This window comes from Bufo gargarizans, chromosome 1, assembly GCF_014858855.1.
Source record: "Bufo gargarizans isolate SCDJY-AF-19 chromosome 1, ASM1485885v1, whole genome shotgun sequence".
Classification (NCBI taxonomy): domain Eukaryota; kingdom Metazoa; phylum Chordata; class Amphibia; order Anura; family Bufonidae; genus Bufo; species Bufo gargarizans.
In genome coordinates, this window is record NC_058080.1 from 145,372,820 (window position 1) to 145,389,325 (window position 16,506).

The 16,506-nt window shown below is 41.7% G+C and overlaps 1 protein-coding gene across 4 annotated transcripts in view; it reads right to left on the minus strand.

The window, feature by feature from the left end:
* DLC1 (DLC1 Rho GTPase activating protein) overlaps positions 1-16,506 on the minus strand; it is a 566,720-nt gene that overhangs the window by 17,891 nt on the left and 532,323 nt on the right. For all 4 annotated transcript variants that reach the window (XM_044299494.1, XM_044299500.1, XM_044299511.1 and 1 more), the window contains 2 exons: positions 9,550-9,621; positions 2,810-2,891 (listed from right to left, as the gene is read on the minus strand). In XM_044299494.1, coding sequence (XP_044155429.1) covers positions 2,810-2,891; positions 9,550-9,621 — 154 coding nt within the window. The remainder of the gene's footprint in view (positions 1-2,809; positions 2,892-9,549; positions 9,622-16,506) is intronic.

Below are 16,506 nucleotides of genomic sequence, written 5' to 3' on the forward strand. Positions count from 1 at the left end.
TGCAGCGTTTTGGTGTCCGTCTGACGAAACTGAGCCAGACGGATCCGTTTTGGCTATGTTAAAGATAATACAAACTGATCCGTTCTGAACGGATGCAGACTGTTGTATTATCTAAACGGATCCACACCAAACGCGAGTGTGAAAGTAGCCTTAGAAACGGAATATACAATTTGCCCCACTTCAGGAAATGAAGGAATCCATTTTAAACCACCAAATCATCATAACGTTAGGCAGCAATATCTCAAATACATACAAAAATATGAAGCCACATTAGGTGTGTGGAATAGTATATAAAACATCTGAAATGCTAGAAGGATCTAGTCCCATCCAGCTGAACAGTATTCGCCTTTCTGACTCGCGTGATGACTTTGATGTGCAGAGGGGAATCTCCAGTCTTGCTGATAAGACTGTCTAATCTCTGTAAGGCTTCGGTTTAATGTGTCTACACAACAAAACTGCACAGTCGGCTGAAAAGGATTCAGAGTCTGCTGTTGGGAAGATAAACTTTTACTGTTTTAAGTGTAAGGGAATAGTTCTCGAAATCCAAGTTAAAATCTGTCTGATACGCATGGTATCAGTTACAAGAAAAATCATGTCTACTAGGGTTACATTACTCCTGTGTCACATTTTATAGGTGCCAAGAACAAAACAAATGAAATATGTTGACTTTCTGTGACCTTGAGTGGTCCTTTTCTGCTTGGTTAGATTTCATCGGGAGTCTCCCCTACATGTTCCACTATAAAGGTGCAAAAGGAGGACACCGCCAGGGTCTAGCTGAATGTGATACACAGGCGCCAAAGCTAAATTCTAACTGTCATGCTCTGGAAAGGATTCCTAAGCCGCGATATAAAATATATTACATCCAACAGGCTTTACTTTTATTACAGGCTGCCATATATTATACTGTGTAATGTATATGTAGGTTTTCAGTTAAATTATGCCATTCTAATGTTATTTTATAGTCCATATAACCTAAATCTTATGCATACTATAGTGTAGTTACATGTATACGTTTTCAATAATCTGGTCTGGTGTTAAATGGCTCAGGAGTGACCATGACTGCCTGTAGCCAAGGTTGACTTCTCATGACTAATGGTGAAGAACCATTTGTCTAGACTGCAGTTTACGATGTGTCTATGTTAAGCAGATGCATACAGGAGTGAACACAACCCCCATCCTTTCTTGTATTTAACAGAAAGCTTATGTACTGCAGTTTAAGGAAAGATGAAGCTCATGTTCGACGTGGTAGCGTTCTTCATATTACAAGAACCAAAATCAGGCATAGATGCACCTATATGCCATCATGAGCCAGGGTTCAATGATTTTCAGAATAAGGCAACATAACGAGGTCAGGATTTTCACATTGAAGGCCTATCCTCAGGATCGGCCATCTGATTGGCGGGGGTCCAACATCCCCCACAGAAAAAAAAATGCTCCTTCCATTTTGTAGTGGACGGAACTAGTAACTGCAGCATGGTTTCCATTCACTTTGATGGTAACAGCACTGTTCCATCTCCTATACAAAGGATGGAGCTGTGTATCCTGAGAATAGGCCATCAATATCAAAATCCTGAAAACCCCTTTAAGGCTAAATATTCTGATAGAAGAACATAGGACGTATGACTGTCCACAGTTTTATATTAAACAGGCAATAAAACCTTTAAGCTGGCTGTACACAAGAGAAAACTTGCAGCCTACAGCTATCTGGCCTGTTTTCTCCATACACATGCATGCTCAGCAAGTGTTGTAAATGAATAGGGGAGAATGCCATTGTCAGATACCTTTGGTGGGCAAATTACCCCCCTGAGAGCAAAACAATTGGACCCTTCTCTTCCCTGATATCTACCTTGGGGTTGGGGGGGATGGGCTGGAGTCAGAAGGCCCCATTGCACAATAGATGTTCGGCCGATACCACCAAAGTCGGTGGGGTTGGTTGACATACATCTGTGTATGGCCACCATAAGTTTATAAAGCGAAGATATTATTCTGAATGAGTAACATTGCCTTCTAATTTCTAAATTTTATTTTCAGAAACAGACACTTTTATCTGTAGGCTATGTCTGGTATTGCATCCACTTGAGGCTAAGTTCACACCTCCGTTACAGCCTGCCGGAGTTAGACTACTTTCACACTAGGGGCTCAATACCGGAAAAAAAACGCTTTTGTTTTGTCCTAATGCATTCTGAATGGAAAGCAATCTGTTCAGTATGCATCAGGATGTCTTCCGTTCTGTCCCTTTTACGGTATTTGGCCGGAAAAAATACTGCAGCATGCTGCAGTATTTTCTCTGGCCAGAATTCCGGAACACTTGCCGGAATGCCGGCATTAATTTCCATTGAAATATATTAATGCCGGATCTGGTACCAAGTGTTCGGGAAATTTATTCTTCTAATGCTAGTGTGAAAGTACCGTTAAGCAGATCTGGCCTAGTCGGATATTGCTGTTCACCCCATTGACTATAATGACATCTGGTGGGAATCCAACAGTTTTCCGGCACAAATGCAGATTTTTGGCCCAACAAAAAACGCTGCTTGCAACTTTTATTTTCAGCTAAAAGCCTGAATTTCACAGGAAAGTTGCCAGATCCCATTAGAGTCAACGTGGTCTGGTGGTGAAAGCAGGATCTGGCTAGGCTGAATCTGGTGAACTCTGGCAGGCTAGTTCTCTGTCGGAACATCCTGCCGAATCCGATGAACAGAAGTGTGAACCTACCCTTAATAGTAAAATTTTGACCTTTTTATAATCTTATACCACCCTGTGTCTCATTAACAAAACAATGAATGGATGTATCCCCACAACATACACCAACCTGCATAAGGCTTCAATTGCATCTCTATCCAAGAAATCATGGTCCTTCTTTACAGCGGAGATGTCAATGGGAAACAGTAGATCTAGGAGAGACACAGATTTATTTGGATTATTTCTGAGACCAGTATCTAAAGATATCACAAAAGTAAAGGCGTATTATTTTTACATTGATTACATAAGAAATAGTAACTGCTGAGCGCCAGGCGGACTTCAGTGGACGTGTTAGGACCCTAAAGTAAATATAAGGGTTAAAGGAACCAGATGTTTCCTGTACTCTCCTATAAAAATAAAAAATAACTTCCAAGATAAATGACTCCTGGTGCCATCTCACATACCACACTGCTGCAATGGTTCACATGTTGGAGCTTTTACATGTTAACCTTGATAAAATTCACATGGGACACACTAGGAAGGTCAGGGAAGCTGGGCCAAGCAAAGATGAAAGCCCAAAGGCAGACTGCAAGCCAGCTGAATTTAAACCATCTGCGCAAGATCAAAGCGGAATATGATGCACAATATCCTACTTGAAGATAAATGTTTGCCCGGTGTCTACACAGGTTTATGGTATCTTGCAAAATCAGAGGATTAGTGATCAATTATTCACTATGTCAGTGGGACGGTTTTGAAGAAGTACCCTTGCAGAGGGAGTAGACAACCTCTGGGGCTCCAGATGTTATTGAACTGCACATTTTGACACAGGCTATGGGGATACAGGTTGTCAGTAGTCGGTAGTTTTCAAAGAATATAGATAAGCAGAACAATCTTTAAAAAAATAAATTAATTAACCAGAGCCAGGACAGACTGGTGAGTCATGGGGAGGTCTGGCTGACCTGTTGGTTTTTCAACACATTAAAGAAGACCTGTAACCTCTCCTGACATGTCTGTTTTAGGAATTACTTGCATTCCCCTTGTAACAACAATTCTGGAGCATTTTTTTCATATAAGTTGATGTTATGCCATTTCTTCATTATTCCTGCTTTATGAATTTGCAACAGGTTTATGAATTTGCAACAGTCTGCAATGAAGGTCCAGATGTGTGTCACCAACTGGGTGTGTGTCCCTGTACAGTCTGAAACAAATCAGCACCGCCACTGTAAGTGTGCAAGGACACCCCCTCCCCCAACTGGTAACACCAAGCTGGACTTTCATTGTGGACTGCTGGCGATTCTTTTTTGAATAATGAAGGAATGGTACAACATAGTCATAAGAATAGATGCTCTAGAATTGGTATTACATGGGGACTGCACGTAGTTACTAAATGAGACGTGTCAGGAGAGGGGACAGGTCCTCTTTAAAGGAAACGTTCACACCTATATTTTAATTCTAGAAATCACTATTTTAAGTAACTGCAGTAAAAGTGAGTGATCTGTAGTATGAAATATTCATAAATGTTGCATAGCCCAAAAAATCTACAAAATAGGCCAGCAGGTTTCAGGAGGGTGTAATGTAGCCATATTTTAGTGTCCAGATTATGCAGTTCTAATGAACTTAACTTATTTAGATCTGGTTCAGAAGATCGCAGGAGGTACAAGTGTGCATATTTATTATAACAGACAGATGGGAATAAAGCTGCCCTTTCAAATAAGCTAAAGGTCGTCCAAATTGGACAATTTTTGAGAAAGTTTGAGAAATTTGTGCAAATGACTGTTCACAACGGCCAATGGCAGATTATGGTCTGCTAAAATCAATCAGGTGGGATCCTTTTTCGGCCTAATATGGCCAATCATTTGTCACTTTGCACAAGCCTATTCTGATTTTTAAATATTTTTTGGGGGATTGGTAGATTGCTCATATGAATATTTCAACAGACAATGGATTGACTGCATTCTGGCTGACCATAATCTTAAAGGGAATATGTTACCCCAATTTTGGACCATTATCTATAGTAATACATGAGTAGTGCTGCAGATATGGAGTCCAGATCACTATTTTTTATCTTCCTACTGCCCCCTGTTCGGTTGCTGTCAGCGCATAGAGCTGCATTGAAATACATTGTCAGGACTGCCGGGCATGTGCCCACTAGTCCTCTCCATGGTGTTAGAGGAGCACAGGGGTCCTGTGTATTTCAGTGCAGCTTTAAGGGCTGACTGCAGGGGAACCAGGGGCAGTAGGACAATAAAAAGTAGTGATCTGGACTCCATATCTGCAGCACTACTCATGTATTACTGTAGATAGTCCAAAATCGGAGCGAAAGGTTCCCTTTAAACATATGGCCATCTAAAGTCTCTGCCAAACATGACTGGCAGTGGTGTACCGCACGACGGAAGAAGAATCTAGAAAAAGTCAGAAGCCCTATTTAGTCTTTCAGCCCAACCCATTGAAATTGGCAGGTTTGCAAAACATTTCTTCTATGTGTATGGCCAGAATATACCACATTAGAGAAGTTTCCTCTTACCCAGGTAGTAAGCAGGCTTATTATAGCTTGGAATAAAAGAGCAACAGATGAATATGACAGAATATGAACCATATTGCTAATTACACGTCTGTGTATTCAGATTATCAAGCAGTCAATGATCATTTCATATAATGCAAGAAAGAAAGGAATTTCCTAAGAACTGCAAGACATTGAACTAAACAAGCTTCAGGCCGGCTGCCTAATCACTCCATATGTTCTCCTCCTTCTACGTGGCGCTTGGAAAGACTGTATTTACACATCTGCTTATGAATGGAAGGAAGTATGTGCTACACAATGAATTTCATACCAAGCTATTTGGTTGTGAATACATTTGAACAGCTGGTTTCAACATTTTATTTAGGAATATAGGCAGCAAATGTGAGAAAGTCACCCTGAAAAACATCAGCAATGGCTTCACGGATGGAATCTATACACACAGGCTGAAGACTGCTAATCCATCTCCATTTTCAAACATAGTAATACAGCCTTTTCAATGCCCCGATAACATAAATCCACATTTGTGAAGCTGCGAGCAGGGGCGTAGCTAAAGAGGAAGCAGCTGCTTTGGGGCCCAAACTCAGAAAGGGCCCACCTAGGAGAAGGACTAAAAGATTTTATTGCCAGGGCCCCCTCAACAGTATTATACAATTACATTACATACAGTGCCAGTTCTCGTCTGATAGCGCGATCTTGACTAGCCTCAGGTGTGGAGGTTGCACAGGAGTTGAGAGTTGCGAAGATGTTACTGGGGAAGGGGGCTCGTTCAAAAATATTCTGTGGGGCCCAGTCATTTCTACGACCATTCTTGAAATAATAATTGTCCTGTGTAAAGATGCCGCAGATCACACGATGAATGAGCAGACACTCATTCATCGGGTGAAAGCATCGCTGATGTGGTCACCTAAATCATTGTTTCTGGGCATCAGATCATTCAGTGTATACAGGGATCTGCTGCCGAGAAATTATGATTCTCTATGGGGACTAGCGATCTCAACAGCAATCGCTTGTCCCCATACAGTAGAGATGATTGCTGCATTAAATTGCAGCTCTCACCTTCTCTGATGAGCAGGCAATTATGGCCAAAGAATGGTTTGTTCTCATTGCCTGCTGTGTATGCCCATGTAAAGGGACTTTTAGGGTTTGAAAGGAGGTGAATTACTGGACAAGGAAAAACACCAACGAGTAAATTCAGTTCATAACATTATTGGTTAGAAAGTCTACATAGGCTTTGATTATTAGGGTATCCACTTTGGGTCTGCAATCAAAGGACTATTATTTTTTTTTTGCTTTCTCCGATTTTAAGGTTTAGGTGCACACATATCAGTTGTGTCTGGCCAGTTGTTTTATATCAGAGCCAGACACCATCCCGGGCATAACTATAATTTATAGGACCCCACAGCAATATAAGATGGGGACCCCACCAACTACTGCATTAAGCAGAATAAGTAGCCATAATTAAAGATATTTGTAATAGCACCACATATCAGAAAACCCACATTATATCAAAAAGCTACCATATTGTTATTCCCCACTAAACGGTACAATGTTCTTGAACGTGACTGGGCCCCACAGCAAGCGCTATGACTATAGTTACACCCATGGACACAATTGATGTATGTGCTTATGCACTTTAGTACATGCTCTGGTGTCCATAGCCCCAAAGTGCGAGAGAAAAAAAACCAACGCATGCTACTTTTTCTTCCAGCACTAGGAGACATCCAGTGACAAAACTGATGCACCAGATGGCATGAGCAATCCTATATAAAACTACGAGATCAGTTCCGGCATCGGTTTCCCTCTAGCGTTTTTGTACCAAGCCGGAGGAATAATATGGCCGGATATATCTGGGAACTTGGCCTTACATGTTTCTCGTCAAGAAATAGGAGAACATAACCTGACAAATCCTGACTCATTGATACAAATAGGTCAAAGCCCAAATAAAAAAAAAAGATGTAAAATGTATAATATTAAATACAGTTTTCAATCAAATGTTAACTGTTATTGCAGCAATTATGAAAAAAAAGAGAACTGTACAGCCCCCATGTTTGGAATCGGAAGTAATTCAAGTGGTTGGATACTAACCAAACTCTTTTGTCATATCGAGCGGATATGCTATACAATGATTTTTTAATAAAACAAGAAATCAATGTATAAATTTTCTTCATTAAAAATGCCCGGTGCAGAATAACATACCAATAACATACTATAGAAAAGAAACTTTAAAGTGCTTGACTGATGTGTCTAGCTGATTCCTATTATATCAGGCGTAAACATAAAACCTATTATCATTCAAGCCTCACTAATGTATTACAGAATAGAAGTTATTTTTAACAAAGAAGCAGCAATTGAAAAGAACTACAGTCAAAGCCTTGTCCAGGAAATGGCCTTTCCTGACCTACATCTGCAAGCACAGCTCACATCTTCGTTATTTTTGGCATACTAGAAGTTGTTAACCTCTTCTCAGCATGACAGCTTTCCTAGATTTACAAGGACCTTTCATTCATTGGGTTCAGAGAAGCTCAGCCTTTTTTTATAGACTTTTAGGAATTATTTTAAATCAGGTCTCATTAAATAAAAAACAAAACAAAACAATCCTTTCCTATGAATCCGGACAACCTTGACTATTTCCGCTAGACTGTGAAGAACTCTCCTACTAGGTCAAACCATTTTATGGATTAAGAGAAAAGTCTCTCTTTAATGATGGGGAATAATTGTAGGAAATGAGTTTTTTTCTCCAGCGGAGATGGTCCACGGGTTCCTTAACACACAGTGATCCAGATCTTTGTCTGTTAAGATCCTTCACGTAAGAGGAAGACGCAGCATAGACATAACATAGGAAGAGGAACCTTGGCTGCAGGTATTTAGTATTCAGATCACATTTATCTTACGTGCAGATCTGGTCCCTTATATGGAAATATGTGCATACAGTATGTATCAAGGCGTAGCCATAAACTAATATTGTTTTATACAATAACTTGTATCACAAGCTTACAATCTATAATCTGGCTAAGAAATATACAAATGAGGAATATAAGTGTCACGTAGTATCAGGCTGATGCTCCCTTACTCTCTATGGGAAAAAACTATGGGCAAAAGTGTCAGAACACTGCAAAATTCAGTATTAAATATTAATTTGCGGGGCACCTTGTATTCAATTACAGGTCATGTCTTTACTATAAGTTCCTTATACAACATACCTGACAAAGTCACAATCATAAAGACTCTATTTAGGCTACACTTTACCTATCTAAAGGATAACCTAAAAGGTACATTTGGCCATATATGTGAAATAAATGTGCTTAAGACCCAATCATTTCAGTGTGATTAGCAATATTATGGGGTGTCCTGTTTGCCCCTCTACACTGGATGTTGGAGGAAAGAATAATTGGACATGTTGGATTTAAATATTTCCAATCCTTTGTTGCAACGGCAATGGCTTATTTTCTTCTTCCTGTGAACTAAACATGCATGCCCGGCTGACTAGTGCTGGCCAAATGGGCATTTGGCCAACAGTTATCTCAAGTTATGGCTAGGCATCTGTTTTGGTCCCATGTTCATATGATTCTGCATTGCTGAGATAAATGGTTTATTGTATGCATATGAGCCTCTAGGAGCAGCGGGGTGTTGCCGTTACACCTAAAAGCCCTGCTCTCTCCGGAACTTCTGCGCTCTCTGCCCTGTGATTGACAGGGCCAAGCAGTAGAAACATCATCACACCTGGCCCTGTAAATCAACGTGCAGAGGGCGCGGCAGTTGCGGAGAGAGCAGAGCCTGTAGGAGTAACGGCAACATCCCTGTTGCTCCTAGAGGGTGATTTGAATATATAAGAAGTTGCAGCACTCACCAGAGCACTACGGCATCCTCAAACAGATGATGGGCAGGGGAGTCAGACCCCCACCAATCGGAAACGGATTACCTATTCCCAATATTGTACCCCGGAAAACCCTTTTAATTAATGATGGCCTATATATATAACTAGATAGTTCTAATAAACATTGAATGCTGTGTGAGCTATTGTGTAACAATGTATCCCAGTGGAAAAAGACTTTTTACGCAGTGCAACTCATAGCAACAGTAAGATGTCTGGGTGGGCTTACCATCCAGTAACTCATACAATATAAGTTGTTTATAATATGGTGGCAATTACTGTCCGATTGAGGCGAAACCAACAAAATAACATCACAGAATAAAGAAAAAGTAGAGCGATTCACTAACACACCATTATAATTTATTGTATTAGAACCCGAAATGTTAGATTTAAGTTACCAATGTAGAATGTACAAAGAATTTACTGCCGCAAAATAAACTAAGACCCAATGGAGTCACTAAGTGGCAGGAGCACTTACCTTCATATAATTGTGCATACTGAGGAAACCCCGCTGCTCGCAACCAATCACATGCTTCCTTTGCCTCTATTTCTGTAAGAGAATAAAACCCAGAAACCCCAATGTTAGTGATTTGCAGAGTAACAAGTTCCTCAGTACACCTCCTATGCTCTCTATGGAAACAGTATTACCATGTAAATTTACTACAAGGAGTACTTAGCTTTGTCCATTGTCATTCGTGACAGCTCCTCTTTTTAAAAGGTGAGGATTACTTTCTTTGACTTCCTCTCGATTGTTAGTGAAATAACATTTAATATATGGGTCTCTTAGCTATGAACAGCATTTTAGCACTTTTCACCTAGCTGATCAACGAATACTTAAAGGCTTTATGAAATAAGAATTCAGTGCTTTAATTCAAGGAGGTGGCAGTCAACTGGTATTGATTAAAGTAACTTTTGTAATGACTTAACATTTTAAAAAGCTTTATTTCAAGCAGTCCTGAAAGCCTTATACTATCCCAAGGCTTAGCATTTTGAGTGTCAAGTGAAAGCCTTCATCCCCTTCCCTCCCCTGCGTGGTAGCAACATGACCCATGATCATTAACTTAAAATAACACAACCAGGAAATGAGAATTATTATGTTTCTCCATCTACTACTAATATTTATACTCTTCCAAAAACTTCCCAATATGACATTTCTGCCACATAATGAAGACTTAACAGATGACAAACATCATAAATGTTACTTAAAGGGGTTCTCCAGGAGTTAAGAAAATGAAAATGCTTAAATTTTACTTTATTATAAATATATTCCCAAATAACGTTAATTAGTTATAATGGCTTGTTTTGTCTAGGGAGCAATCATTAGGAGAAATAAAATGGCCGCCATCCTGTTAGTGCACACAAAACCTGTCCTAATCACACAGCAGGACAAGTTACTTCACAACACTGTGCTAAACAGCTGCCGCATCCTTCTTCCTCTCTGCTCTATTTGTCAGGCATTATGATCCTGAATACAGCTGATAAGATCTTTAGCTAAACCTATGTAGATATGGTGCTCAAGAAGAGACATGAAGTACAGAGAGGACGGACAGGACAGACTGTGGTAATGGAGACTGCATAGAAATACTGCTGCTCATTAACCACATCCCCACCTCCTCACTGTACTTCATGTCTCCTCATGGACTCCATTCCTACAGAGCCAGCTGAAAATCTGATTAAACTATGTTCAGAATCATAATCCCTGACAAAACAAAGGAATCTCTTAGTACACATCTTATCACATACTGTTTGTTGTAACATAAGAAAAGACAAAAGCCGAAACGGTCAAGTGCACGAAGCTAAAAGCACAAAACAAGATAGATGTGATTTTGATGCAATGTTCTTATTTGGCGATTCCCTGTTATAAGCATGTGATAGACAAGACTAAAGTGGTAAAACTCAATGAACTGGAAATTACTTGATATCAACAAATGATCTTAAACCTACACTAGAGCCCGGTGTACGGGCAGTGTGAATGCCGATGGATGAGAACACATAGAGCACCAGCTACCACAGTGATTCCTCCCTCATTCCGTTCATTATCGGCAGCACATCCCTAATTACACAGGGAGATCAGCCGATGAACAAGCAAACACTTATTTATCAGCGGATCGGTTATATGAGCCAATTATCGCGGACACTCCTATAAATGCTTGTTCACAATAATTTGCCTATAATTGCGCAGTCTAATTGGGGCTTTACTAGACATCTACTTAACATAAGTCTACAATTTTGCTACCAAAGCTTATCTTCATTTTTTAACCAATGTCTATAAGAGCGATTATTGCACAAGTCAAATTGTCTACATGAGTGCTCTAGCTGGCTTTGACAGTCTACACTATTTTCTCGATGCCTTATCCAGTGACAATTCCTGTCTGTAGACATGTGTTACAGCATAGATAGCCTGTGGCTAATGATCATGAACAGCATTGTGCACCTCCTCAAAGTAACAAGGCGGCATACACGACAAGAAGAAAAGGCCAGGACCCCAAAGAAAAGAGGATCCTTTAGTACCATGCAAAAAGCACTCTATTAAATGAAATGAACACTGACTCTTTCACATTTTGCCTAATCAAGCAAGCAGGTGGTGAGCAATCAAATTCTCAATGTTTATCCAGCCCTGACTACATTCAGCGCTCCTCATGTGCCACAACAAAAAGACTTCATTAGACACAACTGACTAGACAATTTTACCACCTACATGGTTAGAATACTATTGCAACTCTCAACGTTTACTTGTGACACTTCATCTATTTCCACAAAATCATGCTGAGGTCATTGACAAAAAAAAGAAAAACCTTTAACATTTGACCCCGTAATTTTAAGACTTGGGAAATGTAATAATAGGCAGGTCAAGGCCAGCCAACTTATCCATAGACAAAAGATCCAACCAGGAATGCCGTCACTCGTAACCCTCCAGCTCTAATTAGAGAAATGGATTTGGAGAAAGTAGAAAGTGTTGCAGACCAAGTCCCATAATCCCAGTGTTGGGGTCTCAGGTCTGTAGCTGTAATCATTTACACATTGATCAAGTCATTAGAGGAACAAGGGGTGGAGGAGGGGGTCTCACTGACAGACAAGTATTTACAGAACTAGACTTCGGCTTTTTACTTCTGCCTTAGGATAGAAGAAAACATGGGAAGTAGCACGTAGGACTTCTATATGGGTCCAGCTATTGACAGCTGACCTATTCTAATAACGAATGCATGTGAAAAGAGCAGGCTCCGGAATTTAATTTAGACAATTTGCAGCAGTACATGAAAGGAGCTCTTGAATAAGAAAAAAGGCAGGACAGAGGCACGTACAGAAAAGATTTTGTGGATTCCAGCCAACATTTAGAAGAGATGAGTAGATACAGGAGAAAGGCTCTTTGGTTACAACATCCTAACAAAAAGGAAATGTCTCACACATAGTCACCAGCTCATATCAGGCAACTCGAGCGTAAATCCAGCCTAAAGTGAAGAAGGAAAACAGACTCTGGTTGTAGATGTGCATTCACATTAAAGGAGTCTGTCACCACATTTGAGCATATTAGACTGATCAAATAGCGTTATATGTGCCACCGAGAACTTAAAAACGGTACCTTTGTTGTATCTAATAGAGTTTTCTTTCAGCCAAAAATTAACTTTTAAGATTCTGTAAATGCGCCCTCTCAGGTGCCCAGGGCGGCGTCTCAATCGTCCGAGCCCCAGGCAGCACCTCCTCAACGGCTCATAACCCCGCCCTCCGTGTGCCTCTGCCCGCCCGTTTACTCTCCTCCTCTCTCCTTTTCCACTGCGGCTGCGCGGTCAAATTCGTAGCGGGCGCAGTGGAAAAGGAGAGAGGAGGAGAGTAAACGGGCGGGCAGAGGCACACGGAGGGCGGGGTTATGTGCTGTTGAGGAGGTGCTGCATGGGGCTTGGACGATTGAGACGCCGCCCTGGGCACTTGAGAGGGCGCATTTACAGAATCTTAAAAGTTAATTTTTGGCTGAAAGAAAACTCTATTAGATACAACAAAGGTACCGTTTTTAAGTTCTCGGTGGCACATATAACGCTATTTGATCAGTCTAATATGCTCAAATGTGGTGACAGACTCCCTTTAAATGAAATGAACTGCACTGTATAGGACACATGGCTGACAAGTTCACATTCAAAGATACAGTAATATACCAACTGATCAATCAACGAATGAAAGCTATTGTCACTTCTTATTCCAAATGCAGGTATATTAGGTGTGTAATGCAAACTGAGCATACACAACAGATTGTATGAGTATAGGGCGTCTAGATAATTACTTCAACATAGAGACCCCTAATCTCCATGATCTACCACAATTTTGTTAAATCCTCATAACCTGATAAAATATTACATTTTCCTATATGTTAGTCTTGGTTCACTTCATGTCTGAACCTTCCATCAGATATCTAAGTAGAATGTAGATCTTCAATGGAAGTCTATGACGTATGCCATCCACTGATTGGACAGTATACTTATTTTTTTAATGAGGTGGTCTTTTGTACAGGAAAACCACCAACCTGGTAAAGGCCAAATAAACGTATTTTTTTTGGCGTCCATGGGGTGAAAAGAGACCAATGGATAATTTTGGTTGGGAGATTTCCTGGTTCATGCTCCCAATGTAATGAAAAAAAGATGTGAACATACGCTTAAGAATTACAATGTAATACCACCCTAGTGGATCATGCTTTCTAGCGGAGCTAGTCCTATATTGTGGTCACCCCTTTAAAGCTGATCACACATGGTCAAATATTTCTGGTTAATGAGTCATTCTGGGTGAAAATCATACCAGATATAGGATGCCAAAGTGCCATCTGCAAAAGATAAATAACTGTATTCTTGACATGATGCAAAGTTTGGCTTTTTTTCAGGGAAAGGAGGGATCAGACCTCTTCTCCTCCAGTGACAAAGAGGAGGGAAAGTAAGGAGAAGAGATCTCACCCACTGTGTATGTCTGTGAGAGATCTCACCTGGTGTGTCTGGCTGTAAACAGAGAGACCTCCTAGCGGCATCCTTGTAAATTATTTTTACATGCTAGTGATGGCTCATTCACACGTCCATGATAACATCCATGACAAGATGGTCAGTGGTTCATCCAATAAGGCTACTTTCACACTGGCGTTTTGGCTTTCCGTTTGTGAGATCCATTCGGGGCTCTCACAAGCGGTCCAAAACGGATCAGTTTTGCCCTAATGCGTTCTGAATGGAAAAGGATCTGCTCAGAATGCATCAGTTTGCCTCTGTTCAGTCACCATTCCGCTCTGGAGGCGGACACCAAAACACTGCCTGCAACGTTTTGTTGTCCGTCTGATGAAACTGAGCCAAATGGATCTGTCCTGGCACACAATGTAAGTCAATGGGGACGGATCCGTTTTTACTGACACAATCTGGCACAATAGAAAACGTATTTGTCCTCCATCGACTTTTAATGGTGTTCAAGATGGATCCGTCTTGGCTATGTTAAAGATAATACAAACGGATCCGTTCTGAACGGATGCAGACGGTTTTATTATCATGACTAGAGTTGAGCGAACACCTGGATGTTCGGGTTCGAGAAGTTCGGCCGAACATCCCGGAAATGTTCGGGTTCGGGATCCGAACCCGATCCGAACTTCGTCCCGAACCCGAACCCCATTGAAGTCAATGGGGACCCGAACTTTTCGGCACTAAAACGGCTGTAAAACAGCCCAGGAAAGGGCTAGAGGGCTGCAAAAGGCAGCAACATGTAGGTAAATCCCCTGCAAACAAATGTGGATAGGGAAATTAATTAAAATAAAAATTAAATAAATAAAAATTAACCAAAATCAATTGGAGAGAGGTTCCATAGCAGAGAATCTGGCTTCCCGTCACCCACCACTGGAACAGTCCATTCTCAGATATTTAGGCCCCGGCACCCAGGCAGAGGAGAGAGGTCCCGTAACAGACAATCTGGCTTCATGTCAGCAGAGAATCAGTCTTCATGTCATAGCAGAGAATCAGGCTTCACGTCAGCCACCACTGCAACAGTCCATTGTCATAAATTCAGGCCCAGCACCCAGGCAGAGGAGAGAGGTCCCGTAACAGACAATCTGGCTTCATGTCAGCAGAGAATCAGTCTGCATGTCATAGCAGAGAATGAGGCTTCACGTCACCCACCACTGCAACAGTCCATTTTCATAAATTTAGGCCCAGCACCCAGGCAGAGGAGAGAGGTCCCGTAACAGAGGATCTGGCTTCATGTCACCAGAGAATCAGTCTGCATGTCATAGCAGAGAATCAGGCTTCACGTCACCCACCACTGCAACAGTCCATTTTCATAAATTTAGGCCCAGCACCCAGGCAGAGGAGAGAGGTCCCGTAACAGAGGATCTGGCTTCATGTCACCAGAGAATCAGTCTGCATGTCATAGCAGAGAATCAGGCTTCACGTCAGCCACCACTGCAACAATCCATTGGCATATATTTAGGCCTAGCACACAGGCAGAGGAGAGAGGTCCCGTAACAGACAATCTGGCTTCATGTCAGCAGAGAATCAGTCTGCATGTCATAGCAGAGAATGAGGCTTCACGTCACCCACCACTGCAACAGTCCATTTTCATAAATTTAGGCCCAGCACCCAGGCAGAGGAGAGAGGTCCCGTAACAGAGGATCTGGCTTCATGTCACCAGAGAATCAGTCTGCATGTCATAGCAGAGAATCAGGCTTCACGTCACCCACCACTGCAACAGTCCATTTTCATAAATTTAGGCCCAGCACCCAGGCAGAGGAGAGAGGTCCCGTAACAGAGGATCTGGCTTCATGTCACCAGAGAATCAGTCTGCATGTCATAGCAGAGAATCAGGCTTCACGTCAGCCACCACTGCAACAATCCATTGGCATATATTTAGGCCTAGCACACAGGCAGAGGAGAGAGGTCCCGTAACAGACAATCTGGCTTCATGTCAGCAGAGAATCAGTCTGCATGTCATAGCAGAGAATGAGGCTTCACGTCACCCACCACTGCAACAGTCCATTTTCATAAATTTAGGCCCAGCACCCAGGCAGAGGAGAGAGGTCCCGTAACAGAGGATCTGGCTTCATGTCACCAGAGAATCAGTCTGCATGTCATAGCAGAGAATCAGGCTTCACGTCACCCACCACTGCAACAGTCCATTTTCATATATTTAGGCCCAGCACCCAGGCAGAGGAGAGAGGTCCCGTAACAGAGGATCTGGCTTCATGTCACCAGAGAATCAGTCTGCATGTCATAGCAGAGAATCAGGCTTCACGTCAGCCACCACTGCAACAATCCATTGGCATATATTTAGGCCTAGCACACAGGCAGAGGAGAGAGGTCCCGTAACAGACAATCTGGCTTCATGTCAGCAGAGAATCAGTCTTCATATCATAGCAGAGAATCAGGCTTCACGTCAGCCACCAATGCAACAGTCCATTGTCAGATATTTAGGCCCAGAACCCAGGCAG